The sequence below is a fragment of the Vipera ursinii genome (genome assembly GCF_947247035.1).
Source record: "Vipera ursinii genome assembly, chromosome: 1".
In the NCBI taxonomy this organism is placed as follows: domain Eukaryota; kingdom Metazoa; phylum Chordata; class Lepidosauria; order Squamata; family Viperidae; genus Vipera; species Vipera ursinii.
This window is the reverse complement of record NC_139512.1, coordinates 103,348,192-103,371,819: the sequence shown is the minus strand read 5'-3', so window position 1 is coordinate 103,371,819 and position 23,628 is coordinate 103,348,192. Positions and strand designations below refer to the sequence as shown.

Genomic DNA, 23,628 nt, shown 5'->3' with positions numbered 1-23,628 from the left:
GAAGTCCTCCTTTCTTACCTTTCCTGATCACCTGAACCCAGAGTAGTTACAGCTAAGGGAGTTGAGAAGAATTTTAAAAGCCACAGTCAACAGGCTTTTCCTACTTTATTTGATGTAAAAAAAAACAACCCAAGTACAAAAGTAAAAAACCTTCGAATTGACCTAGATTCCAGGTGCTTGCCACCATATAGTTTTCCTTGGCAGCTTTACGGCTTACCACTTGCCTTTTTTCCTGGGAGGAATTTTTTTAAAAAATTGTTCCAGATGATTTCCCCCCCCATCCAGATATTAACGGGGCCAAGCAACCTCGCATACCTTTTGAAGGCAGTCAAGGTCGGCCGGGCGCCATCACGAACCAAGACACGAGATTTGAACGGGCCAAACGTGCGATTCGTTCGACCTCCCACCCGTCCTCCGGCAATCTCGGCGCGTCTCCCTTGTTTCGCTCGCACCGCCACACCAACCCTGAGGAAGAAGCTGCGCCGAGAAGCCGGCGGAGGGCGCTAATGTCCGCGGGGAGGGACGGAGGGCGGGCCACTTCCGCGCCGCGTCAGAGCCAAAGGACTGATGCGTGTAAGGATGACGCGTCTTCTCCGAGACGGGGACGCTACCATTTCTGGGCACTGCAAGAGGAAGAGCCCCCTCCCTGCCAGAGAAGAGGCTTCCAGGTTCGACCCCGCGTCCTCTCCGACTGCGGGAGGTAGCCAGGTTGGTCGCCCCCGCCCGAGCAGCCCAGGCTCGGCGCCGCTGTTGATGGGTTGGTTCACCGCCGAGGGGAAGCGGGAACAGAGGGGAAGCTGGAAGGAGGGGAAGTCATCTAGGTCTAGGGGTAGGCAACCTCGGCTCTTTTATGACTCATGGACTTCAACTCCCAGAATTCCTGAGCCAGCCATGGCTGGCTCAGGAATTCTGGGAGTTGAAGTCCATGAGTCATAAAAGAGCCGAGGTTGCCTACCCCTGATCTAGGTGGAAAACAAAACTCGGGCCAATCGGTATCGGCCAGCGGACCGGCGGGAAGGCGAAACTGCAGGGGTTAAGGCAGAAACGGGGAAGCCGTGTTTCGGCGCTGGGATTTGGCGCGAGCGGCGGGAGAAGCAAGCAGGTTCTCCGGGTCTCGTGGCCGGGGGGCAATTGGTTTCTGTGAATGGGGCTTTCCTGAGGGCGAGGGCGAGGCCAACCTTTAACTCGATGAAGAGCTCGCTCCCCATTTGTTTTCGTTTCTAGGGAAACGCTGGGGCTTTTAATTCGCCCCAGAAGTTCAAAACAAAACAAAAAAAAAAAAGATTTGTCTTTCCCTCCGCACAGAATTCCTCTGTTTTCCTTTTCTGGTTTTACTTTTGTACAGGTAGCCCTTGACTTACAACAGTTCATTTAGTTGACTGTTCAAAGTTACAACGGCCCTGAAAAAAGTGACTGATGACAGGGTTTTTTTTTTTTGCACATACGATCTTTATAGCATCCCCATGCCATGATCATATGATCAAAATTCAGATGCTTGGCAACTGACTCATACTTATGACCATTGCTGTGTGCCGAGGTCATGTGATCACCTTTTGCAACCTTTTGACAAGCAAAATCAATGGGGAAGCCAGATTCACTTAACAACTGGGTTAATTAACATCTACTGAGGTGAATCACTTAAGAACTGGTAAGAAAGGTCATAAAATGGGGCATAATTCACTTAACAAATGTCTCACTTAACAAATTTTGGGCTCATTTACGGTCATATGTCAAGGACTACCTATAATTAGTTGTATTGAACAGCCCTAATTTTTTGCTTGGAAACTGGAAACTACTTAGAAAACAATTTCAGGAATTAAAATTCAACGGGACACGTATGAATAGGTTTGAACTTCCAGTTACAGAAAACATCTCAGCATATTTCCTCCTATCTTAACAAGTCAATAGACATTATACATCTTCAGCTGGTTTTTTAATGAGTTCTTAGATGCAGTGTGAGTGCATTGTTCTGAAAAGCTACTGTATGAGGCATGTGAGTTTTAACAGGCTTCTCAACAATTAGTTCTGGATATATTTATTTTTAAATCTAGGAGATTATTGTGGATTTTTTTTCTATTTGGCAGGCAAGTTTTGCAAGGTATTTCTGCAGGAATGAACAGAGAGACAAGTGACAAGTTTTTGCAAAGCATCAAATTGTTTTAAATTGGGTGGTACCATAGATCTCTTCAGTGCAGGAATCTTACTGCTGTGGACTTTTTGGGCTTATCCTTAAGGCAGTTTTCTTTCCAAAATAAAATTTTTGAACTCTTGGTTTTCTACTCTTTTTTTAGGAACCTTTCAATCTATTAATAGGATAGCATTGCACAAATATGGACAGAAATCCTTCACCCCCCTCAAGTGATTCAGAGGAAGAAGAAGTGTCTGCTGGAGATTCCATTGGAAATACAGTTTACAGTAAACACTGGCTGATTGGTGTGCTTGAAAAATTAATTGAGGTGCTCTGTATTATCTTCTTTGTGTGTACTTGTTGTATGCTGAATGAGAAACAAATCTTTTCATAGAAGTGTGGCCAGCATAAGGCAGGTTATACATCAGAGTCAGTTTCTTGGGAACAGGTGTTTAATGGCTAATTGGGAAATAGCTTAAATTATCACTCAAGCTTGCAGATTTAGAAGATGTAATTTTATATTAATCAGAGTGTTAAAAATGATAACCAAGGGCCTTCTGCTCAAATTTGAACAAGGTCAGTCAAAAACATGAACAATTTTGTAATGGGAGAAACTGAATGGGAGTTAAATAATTACTAAAATATTCAGTTATTCTGTGATTAATTCAAGATGTATCAGAACAAAGAAAAACCCACAGGGCAGATTCTAAACTAATTCATTGTATTAACAAAATACAGATGCCATAGATAAAAGACAACCATTGTATGCAATTACTGTAATGCTGGTGTAGATATGTTGAACTATTGGGTGATTTCCTATCATGGCACTAATGTTAACGTACATGTAAATTTCAAACATTTCCACCCTGATCAAGAGTGAATGTCAACACTCCAAAGATATGGTAGAGTTTGGGACTTTCCAGATAAATTCTTAATTTAAACAGTTCCTAGCTTTGAACAAAGAGGGACAGAGTAGCAGAATATGTAAGCTAAGTACACATTAACAAAGTGTCAGCATATCTTGGTTATTTGTAATCCTCAATTAGATTAATTGTATGGCACAGGACCATGAAAGATAATCTGTCATCGTAAAGGTGATAAATATCATGTGATTATCATCATTGGCCAATAGCTTGCCTGCAGACATGTCAGAAACACCGAGGCACTTCTAGGTTGAAAGGATGAGCTGGTGACCTCACTATTTGCTGTGGGACCCCCAGCCGGGGGCTCCTTTCATATCCCCAGCAGGAGCTAAAGACGGGAGCTCAACATTGCCCTACGGCAGCACTCAGGTCTTGAACATTGGCTTGCTAACCGCCATCCCAGCATCGTAACCACGTGAACCATCACACTCCTAGATGCATACATAGCTACATCAGTAGCTTGATATGTAAAATCTATAAAATGTAAAATGGCAAAATATCACATTGGAATTAAAAAGTCTTATCTTTTAATAACGTAGGTGGACTCTGGTTGCAATGAATAACATTCCCATAACTGCTACAGTAGTATAATTGCAGCATAAATATATTTGTTATGCTTTAGGTAGCTAACAATAATTGTTACAATAACTACCTAAGTCTACTGGTAGGTTTTTCAAAGTTGCTTTGTAATTTTTCATATGTTTGTGTGTGTGTGTGTGTGTGTGTGTGTGTGTATTTATTTACTTTTATTTACTTTACAACTTTGTTAACTCTTAAAAGGAAACTTCAAAACTGAACAATGAAGAAGAACAAATGGAACTAGATGAAGAGATGGAGAATGATATTTGCAAAGTATGGGACATGTCAATGGATAAGGTATTAGTTAAAACTAACTTCTTTAGGATATTAAAATCATTTGGGAATACAATTGAGCATATATAGTGTTAAGTAGATACTATTAAAACCATGGGAATATTGTGATAGGCTGATAGTCATAAATTAAAGATTTCTGAAAGATATTTTTTTCGCAGAAGGGGGTATCTTTTTCAAGCAAAAACATCTTTATTTTTATATACATCTATACATCTACATATATGTGTCTGTCTATCTATCTAACTATATCTGAGGAAAACCTCAGAAAAGTTTCAGTTGGAAATATATAGAATTACTTTTTAGAATTAGTCAGGTATCTTCAAATTGGCTTCAGTTTCTACATATACAAATAGTCACTGTCTTGGCCTGTTTTTAATTACTAATAACTAGTAATTCTTCCAAGAACAATCTTGTAAGATCCTTGACAGGGTCTATTTTCTTAATCTCTTGCCATTCTTCTGTATCTCTCAAACTTTTCAGGTACAATAATTTTTTGTAGGCTGTTTCCTCCTTCTTTCATATGCCAAAACTCTATGAGCTTGTGGTTTCTAATCTGCCTTTACTTGTTTCTCTTTGTAACTGCCTCCATACTTTCGTTTCAAAACATATATTTTCTGTTTGTTTTTTGTTATGTTATTTCCAGCTTTTATATACCTTCCCTTAGAACAGAGGTCCCCAACCTTTTGGGCACCAGGGACCAGTTACGTGGAGAGAGGTTTTTCCATGGACCGGAGAGGGCAAGTTTTGTGTGCTGCCTGCATCCCATGGATGGGGCTTTGCTTGTTTGTGCGGATCAGTTGCTGGCACGCCATGGCCTGGTACCAGTCCACGGATCGTGGGCTGGGGACCCCTGCCTTAGAACCAAACAGGCCATAGCTTTCACTGTTCTGAAATATCTTTTTTCATCATGATTTTGCCTATGTTTGTCACTATCTTCCTGGTATTAGATTTTTTATGTATCTAGCATACTGCCTGTTTTCACTTTATCACTGTCAACAGCAAATTCACCTAGCATGCAAGATGACGTTATCTCCATCTTACATAAGATATTTCATATTCCATTTTTAACTTTCAAAAACAACTTTAAAAGTCTTTTTATTTGGTTAAGAAAATGTTACCCTCTGTGGATCTCAATTTGTCAATCTCCAGTATAGTTTTCAGCGGTAAGTTCTTCTAATTTTCCATTCTTGTAATATATTTGTAATAAAATTTGTGAAGAAGAATCAGTTTTCTTATGCCATTTCAGCTGAACATGTTTTACCTTCTAAGAATCTACATGATCTTTGGCTGTGGTCAATGAAGTAAAATTTCTTCTTGTATTTTCATGCTTGGCATTATCCATCTCAGTTTGGGTCCCTCGGAAACCCACCTATTTATCTGGCATTTCTGTATCTGGGTTGCTGTACTTTTTTTTGTACCACTTTAAGCAAATTTTTGCTTGTAAGAGACAGAGATTCTCAAAATATGGATCTCATTTTTCTTTTATACCTGATCAGGTTTGTATAGACAGAGGTGGAACATGGTCAAATCTTTTTCTGTGCTTTGTTACTCATTTTACTTGTCCAAGTTGAATAATTAAGAATCTCTGTGATATACACTTTAAAATGTAATTATTAAAAGTGAGTGGTATTTTTAGTTGTATATTTATTGCTTCTTCATCCTGACCCCTATAAACACTTATACATAATTTTCTACCCAGATTTATTGTTATATGGAGTAGCAGTAGAAACTTTGGCATAGATTATGTTTATTAAAATCTATGTAAAGTTCCTCACATTGATCTTATTTTCTCTTGTGTTCTCCATACCATATCTTAAATTAAGCACTGAAGAGTTTTGTTGATATACTTCTTCCAAAAGAAATAACCTGTCTTGTACTAACTGTTAACTAATATTTTGATCATCTGTATATAACAGGGGTAGGCAACCTTGGCTCTTTTATGACTTGTGGACTTCAACTCCCAGAATTCCTGAGCCAGCACGGCTCAGCTTGGAAACCTCTCCCTTTCCCCCCAGCGTGGCTGGCTCAGGAATTCTGGGAGTTGAAGTCCACGAGTCATAAAGCGGCCTAGGCCTAGGCCAGGGATAGGCAACCTTGGCTCTTTTATGACTCGTGGACTTCAACTCCCAGAGTTCCTGAGCCAGCACGGCTCAGCTTGGAAACCTCTCCCTTTCCTCTCAGCGTGGCTGGCTCAGGAATTCTGGGAGTTGAAGTCCGCGAGTCATAAAAGAGCCAAGGTTGCCTATCCCTGGTATATAATCAACTGGTTTTCTGAATAAATGAGAGAAAGAATGTATGTAATATCATCCATATTACTGTCTTAAGATCCTGTGTTGCCAAGTACCATTCAGAGGAGGTAACATCAATATAAGTTCAAACTTTAAGTAAAAAAATTACTTGCAATGGTGCTAGCAGAAAAGTTTTGCAGTATATGTAACTCCAAACTGATTTTTTAAAAATTATGCTATTCCTCACCAATCAGCTTTGTTTCACTGTACATCAATAATCAAAATTTCTTGCTTTCAGGATGTTGCTTTATTTTTACAAGAGTTTAAAGCCCCTGACATATTTATGGTTTTTCTTGCAAAGTCCAAGTGTCCTCGACTTACTGTAAGTTCTATTATGAATCTTTGTTTATTACTTATGTGTTGAGTTTTGGACCATAAAATTAAGCAGTTGAATAAAAGCACAAACAGCAAATAAAAATACAATGTTAAAAAAGTAGGAGAAAGCCATTAAATACAAGTAATCCTGGACTTACAACTACAGTTGAGCCCAAACTTTGTGTTACTGAGCGAAATAGTTGTTAAGTGAGTTTTGTGCCACTTTATGACCTTTCTGGCCACAGTTGTTAAGGGAATCACTGTAGTTGTTAAGTTAGTAGTACAGTTGTTAAACGAATTTGGCTTGTGAAAAGGACGCAGGAGGTCGTCACACGACCCTGGGACACAGCAACGTTCATAAATATGAACCAGTTGCCAAGCGCCTGAATTTTGATTGCGTGACGATGGGGATGCCGCAGCCGACAGGAGAAAAACTTGTCATAAGCCACTGAAACTAACTCTGTCATAAGCTGCTGAAAAGGGCTGTTGCAACTTTGAATGGTCACTAAGCAAACTGTTGTAAGTTGAGGACTATCTGTAAACAATTGACTAAATATTTCTGAGTTGTTAGCATCTTGTTCTTCATCCATATACCTCTATGGTTTTCTAACTATTTTATCATTTATTTATTATTTATTTATTTATTTAGATTTATATACCGCCCTTTCCCGAAGGACTCAGGGCGGTTTACAGGGCATTTAAAAGAAAGTCAATACAAACGTTAAAACAAATTTAAAAAGATTAAATAAAACCCTGAGAAAAAATAAAAAAACCCAGTTAAAATTAAAATTAAAAATAATTCTCAGCCTGGGCCAGAGAGCTCGAAGAGCCAGGTCTTCAGGTCCCGGCGGAATGAACGGAGGTCGGGGGCAGTCCTAAGCTCCGCGGGCAGCTGGTTCCAGAGGGCAGGCGCACCCACTGAGAAGGCCCTATCCCTGGGTGTTACCTGCTGGCAATCTTTAACCGGCGGCACCCTGAGGAGACCCTCCCTGTGGGAGCGCACTGGACGAAGGGAGCTTGATGCTGGCAGCAGGTGTTCCCTCAGATATCATTGGTGATAGCAGTACTTTGCAACGTCAGCAGCTTTAAGATCTGCGGACTTAGCAACAGCATGAGAACTCTGGGACATTCACAGATCTTAATGTTACTAATCTTGAGAAACAGTACAGTTATTTTTTTTTTCTTCTTGTGCCATATCCGTTATCGGATGTTGGCGATCCTGTTGGCGATCCTGTTTTTATCAGCAGCCGCAGGAAAAAGTGCTGCTGAGTTTTGTCCAAATAGAATCACAGAACTGTGTACAGGCAGTCCTTGACTTCTGTGCATGTATTTAAGAAATGTTAACTGACCTATCCTGATTGGCCATGACTTGGCATAACTAAGGTTTTGATTAAGCTGGATATGACTTCCAAAATTATTGTTGTTTTTAACCATTTAGTTGTCTCTAACTCTTGGTGACTTTATAGGCAAGTGCTGTCCATAATACCCTGTCCAACACAGCTTCTTTCAATTGTGTGTTCAACTTAGCATCAGATTTGATGTTATCAAGCCAGCTTGTTCTATGCTTGTCCCCTCCCTCTTTGTCATATAATAAAAATGTAAACTTTGGGAGAGTTTAAACAGAGGTGGAACCATCTCACACTGTTACCAAGTGATTAATTGATTTGTTAGATTTATTGCACCTTTCCTTTAGGAGCTCAAGGCAATATATGCAGCACTTCCTCCCCTGCTTTTCCCCTATAAGATAATGCAGCTTGTAGAAAATGTCAATATATACACCCCAAAATGTCATATTGTGCAAAGGCAATCAGTACGAGAAATCTATTGCGTAATAAATATGTTATTAAACCTTATTAAAGTATCTGGCTGTTTGCTGAGGGAAAAAAAATGAGAGCGTAGAGAATTAGATTTCTGTTTCAATTGATTCTGCATATATTGAAAACACACCTAAGCATATATTTCCTTGATAATGTTTACCTTAGTGTATACATAACTTTATGTTAACTTAATATATTTTGTATTGCAGGAAATCTGTGTAGGTATTCTGGGAAATATGGCCTGCTGCCGAGATATATGCATATCTATTAGTAGAGATGAGAACCTGGGGTAAGTTTTTGTTTCATGATTTTCAGACTCCAGTTTTAGTTCCTTTTCCTACTAAAACACCATTTAGCACCCACTGATTTTTAATCGAATGAAAGAAGAAATATACTTGATGCTAATGTTAGGAAGGTTAGTAATGTTTCTCAAGGAGGAAAATACAGGAAACAGGGTCAAGTCCAAAAGTAAGAATAAAAAAGAATATTGGGAAAAAAATGACTTTATACATATGTATTAGCAAACATTATCAAGGACAAGATTTTTTTTTGCCTGCTACATTAGCTGGATCTATATCTTTATTGCCGTCTAATTCATCCAGTTGTTTTAACTTTCATGTTCCTCCCCCCACCCTATCTCTTTTCTCACTTCCATTAATTCTTTCTTTATCCTTTCAGCTGTAAGAACTGCAGTAGCAGAGTCTTAATGTAGTGTGAATAGAATCTTACTAAGGATAGGCTAAACCTTGGAGATGCCCAGATAAAATATTCGATTCCTCTTTTAAAAGATAAAGCCTCCTATTGCAAGCATGTAATCAAATTGCTTTTTTTATTTCAAAAGAGCTATATAGTATGGATGCCAAGGATTGCTCTTCCAAAACTCATTGCTGGTGATAGAAGGCAACCGGATGTTAAATCTGTTATCTCCTAGCCATTTTCCCACTGCTAGTTTAACTCATTCATCCTTGTGTCAGCAAAAACACTGCTGCTGTAAATTGAATTGTTGGCTCCGTGTTGGTTCTTTAATGACTTGGTACCAAATTATGCTGTGCTTGTTCATAGATGTGCTCTTATACCCTCTCTCATGGTGTTATTCTGGCAGAAAATATAGCCATACTGGTAGTCCATATTTAGCAACTGCCTCGTTTAGCAACCATTGTGCATATGACAGTGATGAAAAAGTAACTATGACAATCCTCACATTTATGACCTTCACAGGTCTGTAAGTAAAAGGAAAACTGAAGTAAGATCATAAGCTCAGTCATGATTTCAATTAGCACCCGTTTTGCTTAATGGCCAAATTGCCAGTCCCAATTGTCACTAAACTATGATTATGACCTATGACTTACTACTTGCTGTTTATATGTACACTGTGAGCTTATGCACTGGAGACAAATTCCTTGTGTGTCCAATCATACTTGGCCAATAAAGAATCTTATCTTATTCTATTCTATTCTATTCTATTCTATTCTATTCTATTCTATTCTATTCTATTCTATTCTATTCTATTCTATTCTATTCTATTCTATTCTATTCTATTCTAAATGAGATCTACCTGTATTTCTGTTTCAGTGTCTTATATAACATCTCTTATGTTATGGAAAACAGGACAGTGTGATTGCTGTTGAATTATTAATTAGTAGAAGGAATAAATCTTACTGTTTCCTCCTGAATGACTTTGTTACAGGTTTTATTAGAAATGTTGCAAGCATATTTGTGTAGAACCAGGTACTTGGACTGATGTGGTAGATCATTCTCTCTGAATTATTCAATAAATCAAGTATGTATTAATGAAATATGTATGCTCCTCTAATCAATGCCATCAAACCAGGAATAAAAAGTAGTGTCCTGCAGCAGCCGTCCCCAACCTTTCCAGCTTGGTTGCCCAGTGCGGGGGGGGAGAGATGATGGTTCTGTGTGAGTGGCAGGCGTGTACACAAGCGGGCGCAGCTCCACATGTGCAAGTGGCGGGTGTGAACACAAGTAGGACTGCACGCGTGTGCTTACCCGCTGTTTGTGTGACCCTCTTTCCAACCAGCTGGAGCCCAGAAGTGGGATGTAGCCTGGGGGTACCCCTGCCCTACAGCATCAGATGCATCTCACTCAGCATGAGCAATAATAAATAAAAAGTGATAGTCTGAAAACACCTGTTGGCATTAACTTTCAAAGACCTATTTAAAAAGAACAGTTTTAAGCATTCTTCTATAGATTAAACAAAAAGGCGGTATGTGCACATTGGAACTAGACTTGAAAAAAATCTGTCTTCGGTAGTCTGTATGGGAAATCTTCCACTTATGACTGTAATGGAACAAAGAATTTTAGTCATGACAGTTGTAACCCAAGGTATGCACATGACCTTGCTTGATTTTATGACTATTTTGTGGAAGTCATTAAGTGAATCCCTGTATTCCTTTGGAATTCCCCCCCCCCCCGTAAACCTGCCCCAAAGACTGGAAACTGGCAAAAAGTGTCACAAATCACAGTCATGTGGAATTCTGCAACTGGCCGTAGAAGTGAGCTAGTTGCCAAGTGTCAAAAATATATTTATGTAACTTTGGGTTGTGTGCATGTTAATTCTGGAACTGAGTCATAAATAGCTTTTGGGGGGAGGGTCTGTCATAACTTTGAACAGTCGCTAAGAGAGGACTACCTATAGCAGGCATGTCAAACTCGCAATGTCATGTGACGTTGCACGATGTATCACAACTTTTTCCCCATTGCCGGCAATGGGGTGGGCGCGGTTTCGTTGTGATGTATCTGGCCTGTGGGCCGGCAGTTTGACATGCCTGACCTATTGTAAAACATTCTCCGATACTGGCAACTTTATTTTGGCAACTCTAAATAGTAAGGATGAAAAGGCTCAGGAAACATTGACAGATGTCTGAGTAAAGACATAGAAACTAATGTTTGTCTCATTTTGTATGCTGCTTAACCGATATTTAATTTCTCCAGACAAATAGTGCTTCATCGTTTATGTGATTCTGATTCCCCAACTTTGCTTGAAACAAGCAGGTAAGCATGGCTTTTTTGTCTTTTGGTTTGTTTCTGAGTGATTAAATTACATTTAGCATAAGATACAATGGTAAGCTAGAATGATAGAATTCTGATTTACCTGGAAATAGTCATGATGTTTGTGTATACTGTACACAAACCTGTGGCTTGTATGTTTGTAGTTTGTAAATGCTAAATGCTTGTAGCTTCTCTTGCAGTGAAATGCATTTCTCTGTTCTGGTCAACTCTCTGTATATTTGTTGTATACAAAGCAAGATTTCTGTTTAATTCATTCAATTTTTTCCCAGATCAGAAGCCAGGCATGCCTGTTTTGCTTGTAAAGATAAATCACTGATGGAATTATTGCTTGATTATAATTATAAACGAGCCAGGTGTAAATGAGGCCATTTTCTAATGCTCTAATGTTCTAAAAGGGACGTGGTGGCTCAGTGGGTTAGGACGCTGAGCTTGTCAATCAGGTGGTCGGCAGTTTGGCAGGTCGAATCCCGAGTGCTGTGTAACAGAGTGAGTGCCTGTTACTCGTCCCAGCTTCTGCCAACCTAGCAGTTCAAAAGCACGTAAAAATGCAAGTAGAAAAATAGGGACCACTACGGTGGGAAGGTAACAGCGTTCCTTGCGCCTTTGGCGTCTAGTCATGCCGGCCACATGACCACGGAGACGTCCTCGGACAAGCGCTGGCTCTTCGGCTTTGAAACGGAGATGAGCACCGGCCCCTAGAGTCGGAAACGACTAGCATGCATGTGTGGGGGAACCACTATCATTACCATTAATGTTCTAAAGTCAGTAAAATAAAGTACTAGAATGTTTACTTAGTGCATTTTTATCTTCTTTTCTTACAACTATTGTCTCCAAAAGCTGCTCATATCAGTTTTAAAACTGATTAAGCTGACAGTCCAAATAAGTGGAGGCCAAAAGGAGGACCAGTTCTTTAAAACTATAAAGATGATGAGCAATATATACTGGCTTATATATTCCATTCGTCATAGGTTGATCTTCCTTTTCTAGAGGACCTCCTTAAGTGGCTATTTTTGCTCCTTATCTTTTTTGGACAATATATAGGATTAGAATTATTATTCTGATAACAGGGACAATAGGATGCTTCTAATCTTTCCAAACCCTGGGAATTGTCATGGATACCTGCATATTCTGGCTAGCAAAAAGGCTAAAATAAGGAATCTAGTTGATCTCCCTTTTAGAATTTAGAACATTTAGAATTCTTTTGGCCAAGTGTGGTTGGACACACAGGAATTTGTTTCCGGTGCACAAGCTCTCAGTGTACATACAAGTAATAGTGATAATCATGATCATACATAACATGAAAATACATTCATCATAAATCATGAAATACAACTCTTCATCATAAATCATAAGATGTAAGACTTAGTGTGATAGTCATAGAGTACTAGCTAAGCAAACAACATAAATCATACTAGGGTTTCAAAAAAACTATAAATTGTAAGATACAAGCAGCAAAATTATAGTCATAAGAAGATAAGGATAGGTAATAAGAAAGATGAGTATCATAGTAATACAGCTTTACTAAACATTTTGACAGTGTTGTAGGAATTAGTTGTTAAGCAGAGCGAGGGCACAGGGAAAAAACTGTCCTTATGTCTAGTTGCTCTGGTCTGCAATGCCCTATAGGATTTCACACATCATTTATTTAATTTTAATTGTATATCTAATCAACATAAAGGTAAAGGTTCCCCCGCACACGCGTGCTAGTCGTTTCCGACTCTAGGGGCCGGTGCTCATCTCCGTTTCAAAGCCGAAGAGCCAGCGCTTGTCCGAGGACGTCTCTGTGATCATGTGGCCGGCATGACTAGACGCCAAATGCTGAACGCTGTTACCTTCCCACCGTAGTGGTCCCTATTTTTCTACTTGCATTTTTTACGTGCTTTCGAACTGCTAGGTTGGCAGAAGCTGGGATGAGTAACAGGCGCTCACTCTGTTATGCGGCACTCGGTATTCGACCTGCCAAACTGCCGACCTTCTGATCGACAAGCTCAGCGTCTTAACGCACTGAGCCACCGCGTCCCTTTTCTAATCAACATATGCCTTGATAAAAACTTAAAGAGTGCAGTCCTATAGAAGTCAACTTAGAAATAGGTTTAATGAGCTCACCTTTAAATGCTTATAGGACTGATATATACATTTGGGCTTTTCAAAAAAAAATCTCATATTGTTACATTTCCATTTGTATTTTAGGTTACTGTTGACTTGCCTCTGTCAATCTGGGGTGGCTAATATTTGGGTGGAGAGAATCAGACAAAGTCCGTTTGTCTATAACTGTTTCTGCTTTATCATGTCTAGTTCTACAAATGGTAAGCTGATACATGAATAATGTATTTTATTGCATCAAAGAGCATTTTTTTAAAGTAAGGAAAAATGCACAACTTCTAATGTTCTTTGTTTATGGGAATCAAATATTTTTAAATTACTTGTAGGGAAAACTTTGCTCAAAGCATTTCTATTAAGAAATAAAGAATCCACAATACAGCAAAACCATGTGAATCAGTGGAGTAGCTTTCGGTGCCTTATTTTCCTATGGTTATAAAATCTTTGGGTTGTCCATAGCATACTATATTACATGAATATAAAATAGGAATGTGGTTAGACCTTCATAAAGTACTGTTGGCACTTATGTTTACAAACTGAAGGAACAATGTTGTTAGTTGCGAAGTCGTGTCCGACCCATCACGATCCCATGGACAACGTTCCTCCAGGCCTTCCTGTCCTCTACCACCTTCTGGAGTCCCTTTAGGCTCACGCCTACTGCTTCAGTGACTCCATCCAGCCACCTCATTCTCTGTCGTCCCCTTCTTCTCTTGCCCTCAACCTTTCCCAGCATTAGGCTCTTCTCCAGTGAGTCCTTCCTTCTCATTAGGTGGAAGGAACCATAGAAACATCTTTCTTGAGTCTCTAGCAATCCAGGTCTTGGGTAAAACAACCTTCAGCTGTAGATGTCATATGTAGCACTGATTTTCTGAATTCTTCTAAATATATTTTCAAAGGTAAACATAGGCTAAAAGGGGAAGAGTGCAAGATATGAAAGTATAACATTGTATAAAAGGTAAAGGTAAAGGTTCCCCCGCACATGCATACTAGTCATTTCCAACAAGAGGGGCCGGTGCTCATCTCCGTTTCAAAGTCGAAGAGCCAGCGCTTGTCCGAGGACGTCTCCGTGGTCATGTGGTCGGCATGACTAGACGCCAAAGGCGCACGGAATGCTGTTACCTTCCCACCGTAGTGGTCCCTATTTTTCTACTTGCATTTTTTTTACGTGCTTTCGAACTGCTAGGTTGGCAGAAGCTAACATTAATGTTAACATTAATAATAATAATTAATAATAATAATAAATAATAATAATAATAAATAATAATAAATAAATGTTAACATTGTATAACATTTCCAATTTAAAAAAGTTGTAGACAGGTGGTACATGCATGCCCTTTCATACTCCAAAGCACATTTTGGTCTTGAAATCCAAAGCGCTGCTGTTATATTATAGCATAACATTAAACTGCTGTTTGGAAATCCACATCCTAATTCTTAACGCTATGCTTTATTGTATCACACCTGCAGAGTGAATTGAAAAAAGAAGTATAAAAGTTAAGAAAAAGGAAAGGAAAAAAATATACAACAAACATTTCTGGGGTGTGTGTATATGTTACTTTTCTGGTTATTTTGTATTTATTTAGCTGAAAATAAAATTATATTTGATTTACCAATATTAGGTAAAGATTCTCAAAGCAGCATACATCCAAATTAATTACTATTAGCTAGTAATATAGTATAGTATGTATACTATATAGCAGTATACTACTAGAGCAAACTAAAATGTTTTATTTTCTGAATGTTGCTTTGTATTTTATGTGGTCTTAATTTAACTGTACTTTAATTTTTTTCAGTGGACTTGCTGGTGAAAGTTGGCGAAGTGGTTGATAAGTTGTTTGATTTGGATGTAGAATTAATGTTAAATTGGATTAAAAAAGGTTCTTGTCCATCAGTGGAACAGCCCACCGATGATTCTCCAGATGATGTTCCTGATTTTAAAATTCTATCTTGTCTGCTTGAAGCTGCAAAACAAGTTTGGTAAGCATCTATCAGTGTGCATACAAGCATAGAAATATAAGGCATGTTTTTCATATTGGACAAATGTTCAGGTTCATTTTACCCACCTTTTGTAGCAAAAGAACACCAAATCATGTCAATTTTAAAATGGAAATGTTGGAGTTTAACTCTCTTGGATATCACTGAATGGGGTAGCAACATTTCAATAAATATTTGCTTTTTCCCCCCCAACAATATGTCCTCCTTCAACTCTGAGTTTTGTCATATAAATACAGAGGCACACAAATCTTTCTTAATGAATAATTCTAATTAAAATTCATAATGCTTTACCTGCAGCTCAGATAAAAATTCCGAAGGACTTGAGGTTTATATGCATATTCTACAGCTGCTCACTACAGTGGAGGACGGCATTGAAACAATTGGTATGTTTTCTGAAGCGTTTAATAACAAATTGTTTGTAGAGAGTCCTTTAATAAACAATTTTTTTCAGAGATTGACCTAATTTTCCCCCTCATCTTTCAGTCAAATCTTCTGATAGAGGAAAGGAAACCTGGAGCTTGCTCTATAATCTCTTTTGCAATGAACTCTGCCAGCCAGATGATCCACCAATTATTGTTCAAGAACAGAAGACCCTGTTGGCTTCTATTTTATCTGTGCTGTCGGCCATTTTCCCTTCACAGACAGATCAGGACTATGTTAAGATGGGAAAGAGTAAGTGTTATATATTACAAAAGTCAAAATTGTGGGGAAAACAATCACAGAATTTCAAAATGGAGTATTTGAAGGATAGCATAGATCAGAGTGGAGTTTGGGTGATGAAAAATTTGCAGGAATACGTTCAAATAAATTTATATGTGAACCATTGCTATTGCTATTTACAAGTGGTAAATTTGCCATAGCTTGAGTTCTTCCTTTTTTAATGGTATTAATTCCCTAATATTTCTGATGTTTTGCAAAAAAAAAATCATCTTGTAAATAAAATTCATTTTCTTTCTGTCCAGTTGATTTTGAATCACTTTGTTCTAAATCCAAGACTGGATTCTGTTTATATCTTGATTATAAATGCTTCAGTTCATTCATCAATATGCTGCTTTGTTCTCTCATGAATGCTTTACTACAATCCCACACTGTTGATTATGAAATCTCCAGCAATAAATTTATTTGTAAGAATCTCTAATTCATGTTGGCACTTCAGTTTACCTGAATTGCAAATATAATAGGCCATTCAGCCTCCACTCTCACTGGTGTGGAACTTCCTCTAGGCAGTCAATGGATTGTGATCTGCCTTAATGAAACTAGCAACTTCCACATCTATAAAATTGATTAATGAACTAGAGACATAGCCCACTGTGTACCTGAGTAAGTTTGGTGAAAGAAATGTCTCTAAAGCGGTGGCCCCCAATCTTTTGGGCACCATGGACCGGTTCCATGGAGAAAGGTTTTTCCACAGACTGAAAGAGGCGTGGTTTTGGATGTCGCCTGCATCCCACGGATGGGGCTTCGCTTGTTTGCATGGCCCAGTTGCTGGCATGCTGTGGACTGGTGTCGGTTCACTGACAGGGGTTGGCGACCCCTGCTCTAAAAGACATCTATTTTTCAAAAGAGGAAAGAATGACATAAAAGGGCCCCATTTTTATTTCCCAATATCTAAAATTTCTCTCTTGCTCTTTCAAAAACTAAAAGAAAAATAGTTTCATAATATTTTATTTATTGTCATTTGTACATAAATTGAAGTTATTGTTAATTTTCCTAAATTCAATTTGAAGTCATAATAGTATAAATTTTCTTCATCTTGAATTTGTTTTTAGAGGTTTTATGATAAATGTTATCTATGGCTATTTATTCCAATTTGTCTAAGCCATAGATTTTTGACTGAAATGATTACATTCTAACAAATTGACATTGTCCTTTTAAATATACAATATTATAAGACATCTGTGCATTTCCTCTAATATTTTTCTTTTTAAATGGACTGTTCTGTATATAAATATTTATGGAAAATATTTTCATTTGATCTATAATGACAGTTATTAGGTTAATTTGTGAAGAAAGAGCTGCTCTTTATTTATCTTTTGTCTCTTCTCAAAGACTCCAAAGTCTACCTATTTTAAAATGTACTTCACTACAAGAATTCTTCTTTGTCCCAAAATACTTTTATTCAGAATTTTATTTATTTATTTGCATTTCAGATCTGGCTCTGATTGACAGCGTGATTAGAGTGTTACAAAATATGGATGAATGTGAGAAGAGATCTGTAGACAGCTTGAAGAAATCCCAAACTAAAGAGTATGAGAAATTGGAAATAGCTGATGAAGATTTCCATTTAATGGTCTTGAAGAACATCTGTTGTGACTTACTCTCCCATATGCTCCAGGCATTATCAGAGGTTAAAACAAAAATCATATAAACTTGAAAATTAAGGGATGGTTTCAGCCCATGTTTTATCACTAGTGTAATAATATCTATAATTTTGAGATGGAAGAATTTATTTTTAGGGTTGTTCATGCTTCAGAAATTATTCAGAGGGATGTTTTGGAATACGTGGGAATTACAAGTATCCACGTATGCATTAAAGGAATTGTATCTTTAATGTATTTATTTGTTTGTTTATATCCTGCCTTTATTATTGTTACAAATAAAGGCAATAAACATAGCCGACATATCTTCCTCCTCCTATTCCCCACAACAAGAGACAGAGTAACTGGCCCAAAGTCTCCCAGATGTAGGAGATGATTAGGCTTAGCTGAGGGGCGGCGGTGTCAAACACATCATCAGTTTGGACCCTGTAAGAGACCTAAGTCCAGTTTCCTTGAAGTACATTGACAGGTATCTACCACCAATTTGGCTTCACTGGTAGTAGATGAGATTCTTGTATATAAGTAGCATGGAATAAACTCGTAGTGCTTTTGAAGTGTATCCTGGCTTTTTATTTCTTGGGCCTGGCTTTCATGGCTAAAACAGGACTTGAATCATGGTCTCCCACTTTCTAGCTATAAACCTGCTAGAAAATATAAAAATATATGTTATTTATTAAAGCAGCTTACTCCCCCCCAAATAAGCATCATACAGATGCTTAAAAAAAGGCCTGGCTGTTTATAATAGAGCTGTATTTGCACTGTTACATCTTCTGAAGTTCTTCCGAATAGTTTTTGAAGCATATATTGTCTTATTAATTTTGGAATTTTCTTCTAGGATGGAAAGGAACGGGACCTATATTTTTATGCATATGAGCATATACACATGAGAAGTGTAGAACACTTTCACCATGTTAAAAACGATGGAAAACTGGCTGGCTTGCATTTTATAACTTGTGCAAGAATCTCACTGGAAAATTCTTACCGTAGACAGACAGTGTCAGTCCTCTGTGGGATGAGTATTTTTTTTAATGAAATACATTGATTTAGTTTGATGGAGGTAACATATGTATCCATCCTTTCGTTTTAAGTGCTCATTTCTCAGCTGTTGTATACAAATACCCTATACAGGACTCTTCAGGCAGTTGTGGGGTATTACATTTTTAACACCTTTTCTATAGCCAAGCTGATTCAAAGGTTGATTTATGCACATGAAACACAGTGGGATATTGCATACTTAAGTATTTAATATTTAACATTTAGTAGTCTTCATCTCCAGAATTGTTATTAATATTAAAATGTTTTCTTTGATCACTGGGTTGCCACGACTAACCTTTTTTATTGGAACATACTGTTTATATTTGTCTTTCACTGTTGAGTTACCAACCTTAATAAGGTTTATTAAAAATTCTTTATTCAAACAGCATTTAACTCTTTGCTGGTATTTTTAGGAAAACATATTGGAGGGGCTCAAGCAAGGTCATATAAATGAACAGAAATGCTCTTATGCATTTCAGAATCTCCTTCCATTTTATTCATCTTCGGTATGTATGACTTACGAAGTAAGCAAAAGCTATGTTTGAGATGATTCTTAAATATTGTCAAGGAGAAATATATATGTGGTTTCATCGGGGAAAAAAAGATTTATGTTCAAAAACATGGCTGATAAAATTTCATTGATAGAATAAAAAAAATGGCTCTCTTCTCTTTCCTTTTCCCCTTCCCCTCCCAGCTTTAAATTATACAACCTGTATACTGTACCGTAAAAATTGTTAAGGTGTTGGGCTGGCCCTGGGAAAACCCATATTTGACTCCACCCTCAGCCATGGGAGCAGGTGATTTGGGGCTGTTGTAGTCCTTTCTGCTCAAATTACCTCACAGGTAAATTCTAGTAAAATTTCTACAGTGATGCACAGCCTTCAAAGCTTTGTATGTTTTGAATTTGGATCCTAGGCATTCAGATTAGGGGATTTTTATTGTCACGTTGGTGTGGTAATTTTGTTCTTTGTTGTACACTTCCTCTAGTTCTTCAGAAAAGGGGTTATAAATTTGGTGAAATAAATACAGGTCTTCGACTTACAACGGTTTGTTTAGTGACCCTTCATAGTTGCAATGTCATTGAAAAAAAGTGACTCATGACCATTTTTCACACTTTACAACCATTGCAGCATCCCCACAGGTCGTGTGATCAAAATTCAGATACTTGGCAACCGGCTCGTATTTATGATGGTTGCCGTGTCTCAAGGTCATGTGATTATCTTTTGCAACCTTCTGATAAGCAAAATCAACCAAGAAGCCAGATTCACTTAACAACCATGTTACTAATTTAACAATTGCAGTGATATGCTTAACAACTGTGGCAGGAAAGATTGTAAAATGGGGCCAAATTCACTTAATTGTCTCGCTTAGCAACCCGTAAATTTTGGGCTCACTTGTGGTCATAAGACAAGAGGCTTCCTGTATTATAACCCTGTTTGTTTTGTTTTCTCAACCAAGAAACGCTTTACACAATGCTTTTCCCCACACATTTAATATATGTAAAAGAGCAGCAGTGAATAGGTTAGGAAGGAAGTTTTTCCATTGTCACAGAAGTGATATTGACTGGATATTTGGGAAGTTCAAAACCTAGAAAGCTTTGAAGGCGTTTATGTATGTAACTGTAGAAATTATTATTTGATGGACCTGTAAACCAGTGAAGAGTCACCATGAAATTTGGAAACGATCTACATCCTGGTCAAGGTGGTTGGCAAAATAAGTTCATCCTGCTTATCAATTCGCATGTTTTACCTTATTCAACTTGCGATATAGTATATGACAAAATATGCTTTTCTTTTTTTCCAGGTGGAGAGTTTTCTTGAAGTGCTGCATGGAGCAGATCAGACTCTTGCCAACAACTTGAGCAAAAGCTTCCCAAGTTTGAAACTCCAGGCATAGGGGCACGTGTCCGTTTTGCTGCAGGAGACTGTGTATAATTTTGTTTCTCTTTGAAGAAAGCAATGGGTAAAGAATTCCAAGCAAATTGAAACCTATATGAAAATCCTTTTAAAATGGGTGTGATAACAAGTGGTCTGAAAAAACAAGTCCCCGGAAGACTTAGCATCTGCAGCTCTGCATTTTTAAAGCGCTGTAGGTGGTGACAAAATGCAACATAATTTTATATGTTAGTAGCTATTGAGGTTGTACTTTTCAGCTAAAAATTAACAAGGCTTCATCTAAGTCTGACAAAGGTGCTCCTTTTCCCATATTAATGATAAAATTAGTTAAGGTTTGTTTTTTATAGAGAATTGGCTTGGTTTGGGTGGTTTATCTTATAGAATTAAAAAAGAAGATTCAAAAAGTTGTACCAAGATGAAGCCTAGTTATAGTAACATCCAAAATTGGAGAGTTTTGTAAGTAATAAAGAAGTATTCTGACCTATGTGACAGATGTCCTGCTTGTGCATTATTTTTGTTAAATGAAATAAACTATAATTCAACTATACTTAAGAAGTGTCACAGGTCTTCTAGTTTCTCTCTCTCTCTCTCTCTCTTTCAGTTTTTGTGTTTGTGTGTGTGTAGCGTGATAAATAATAATAGTAACATAAAAGATGTAAATTTTCTAGACAAGAATAAGGAATTTTAATTTGCTCTGACTAAACCTTACCACGTATGGTTTCTGCCAGAGAAAATAACATGTTTTTAATAAGGGGTTTCCTTATTTTGAGGGAAACTAGACATCCCATGTATTTTAAGAGAGACCAGTGGTCCCGTTTAGCCCATTTATTCCTGGCTTTCCTACACTCGTAACTTTGCAGAAAGGTGGATGTTCTATCATGTATATATTGAAGACAAGCCACAGGAATTGGGTCACTCATTGTAGTCTTCAGCAGACAAGTGAGTTGTACTCCAGTCTGAAAAATAATGAGAAATTCAAATGGGAATGTGCTAAAGTTTTCACAGTGGCTGAGAGAAATAGAGATGGTGGAGCTTGAGTCTAAAACAGGGGTGTCAAACTCAATTTCATTGAGGGCCGCATCAGCATTGCGGTTGCCCTCAGGGGGCCGGGTGGGTATGGTCTGGGTGGGGGTGGCCTACTGGGTGGGGGTGGCTAGAGTGTGTATGGCCTACTGGGTGGGCATGGCCAGCTCTACATCGTTGCATCAAGGGGGCCTATGGGGGCCTGGGCAGGAGTGGGACAGATCTGAGGGTCTCTGGCAGGAGGAGGGTCTCTGGGCCAGGGCCAAGGCAGTGGGGGCTGTTCCCTCCATGTTTCCAGGATGGCTTTGGGGGCCACATGAAACCACTTCGCGGGCCAGATCTGGCCCCCGGGCCTTGTGTTTGACATGTCTGGTCTAAAATGTCAAAAATGAAAATATTCATAATCTTGGGCTACATTCCTTATCTATAGCATGCCTTCATGTTCAGTCCACTATGTTAATGGCAAACACAATAGATTACCGGCTCTTGGGCATAGCAGTGAAGTAAGCTGCCTTTTAAGTTCAAAGGAAACCTCCTGTTGATATTAATTGTACGAAATTACAGCATTCATAACTTCTTCCAACAGCTTAAGAATTCCGTCCTTTCTAGTCCACTTGGTATGAGTTAAAAAACAATCAGATAAATATATGAAAAGCAACTCTTAGCCAAGAGGGAAATTTGTTTCCTTTACTTCAGCCAGACTTACTTGTCCATGACATGATGCAATTTCCCAAATACCTTCGAGGTACAACAAAGAAGCTAAAGGAAGGTAAGGAGAGACAAAGGCTGAGAATTTTTCAATAGGTTATGCAGCTATGTGTACCGATCCTGTCAGATAGAATTTCCGGTGATCCTAAGCTAACAAAGTATACGTTAAATAAACCTGATGTATAATGTTGTATGTGATATTTTTGTGATGACGATAAGTGAAATTGTTACTTTGTTATGGTATCAGTAGTTATGGAATCTGTATCGTGTTAGAATCTACAATAACAATAGTCTGATTTCTATTTCTGTGAGTAAAAAAATTAAATCTACAAATACCAGATTAACAAGGAATATTTATGATCAGCGTGCATATAAGTTTCCCATATATAAAATATTAATAGTAGGTTACCTTTGTAGAGTCTGTCTGCTTTGAAATGGAAATTTAAAACACTTCACCAGTGCTAACTTTTTTAATTTTAGTTTTTTAAATTTATTTTTTTATTGCTTTTTAGCTTTCCCCAATGCTAACCTATATGGTTTGAATGAATGCAGTAGAAAGAAATATTTTTAGAAAAGGAGATAACTTAGTATTTTCTGCCTGATGTAATGTATTTTAAAACTGTTTTGTGTTAAACAATCAAAAAAGAAAACATTGCTGTTGAGAGGAAAAATTAGAGGAGGGAATGATACGTTCACCATCCTCAATTCTTGAAAGAACATCAGGTTGAAAAATTCCTTTTGCTACTTGGGGAAGGAGAGAATGCATATTAGGCAAGGATCAAAATAAGTTATGGTCTCTTGGCACCCAAAGATGATTCATTTCCCCACGTTGCATGTAAAGAGGGCAAAAAGGTATGCTAAACTTGGAATGTGCGTATTTCATTTCTTTTCTATTGGTACTTCACTCAAAGAGCAGGCATACATTTGATGCAGAAAAAGACTGCTTAATGTTGCCCCAGAGATAACTTACAGAGAATACCCAGACGTTATCAGGCTGTTTCAAGTGGTGTTTTTTCCTTCTGGTTCTCCTCAGCCTTGGTGTTATTATTTTCCATGTTGAAATTCTTTCATAAAAATCCGGAAGTAATCAAATGTATTTTTTGTTGCAATGAAACTTGAGTCCCAGCTGAGACTCAACAGGTCACCCTTTAATAGAACCCCAAGCTTGCATCAGTAGTAT

The 23,628-nt window shown here is 38.0% G+C and overlaps 1 protein-coding gene across 3 annotated transcripts; it reads left to right on the top strand.

The window, feature by feature from the left end:
• Nucleotides 1-565: 565 nt before the first annotated feature.
• On the top strand, nt 566-21,264 carry SAAL1 (serum amyloid A like 1). Of its 3 annotated transcripts, XM_083348639.1 has the most exons (14): nt 619-708; nt 1,457-1,648; nt 2,292-2,456; nt 3,832-3,927; nt 6,451-6,534; nt 8,554-8,633; nt 11,297-11,356; nt 13,565-13,680; nt 15,268-15,451; nt 15,767-15,852; nt 15,953-16,141; nt 17,620-17,816; nt 19,236-19,328; nt 20,626-21,264. In XM_083348639.1, exons 3-14 carry the CDS (start codon nt 2,331-2,333, stop codon nt 20,716-20,718), a joined length of 1,404 nt encoding a protein of 467 aa, XP_083204765.1. In that variant the 5' UTR covers nt 619-708; nt 1,457-1,648; nt 2,292-2,330; the 3' UTR covers nt 20,719-21,264. The 3 variants fall into 3 exon arrangements, with proteins under 3 accessions (XP_083204764.1, XP_083204766.1, XP_083204765.1); XM_083348638.1 differs by lacking the exon at nt 1,457-1,648 and having other exon boundaries at nt 566-708; nt 2,314-2,456; XM_083348640.1 differs by lacking the exon at nt 1,457-1,648 and having other exon boundaries at nt 574-708.
• The last annotated feature ends 2,364 nt before the right edge of the window (nt 21,265-23,628 follow it).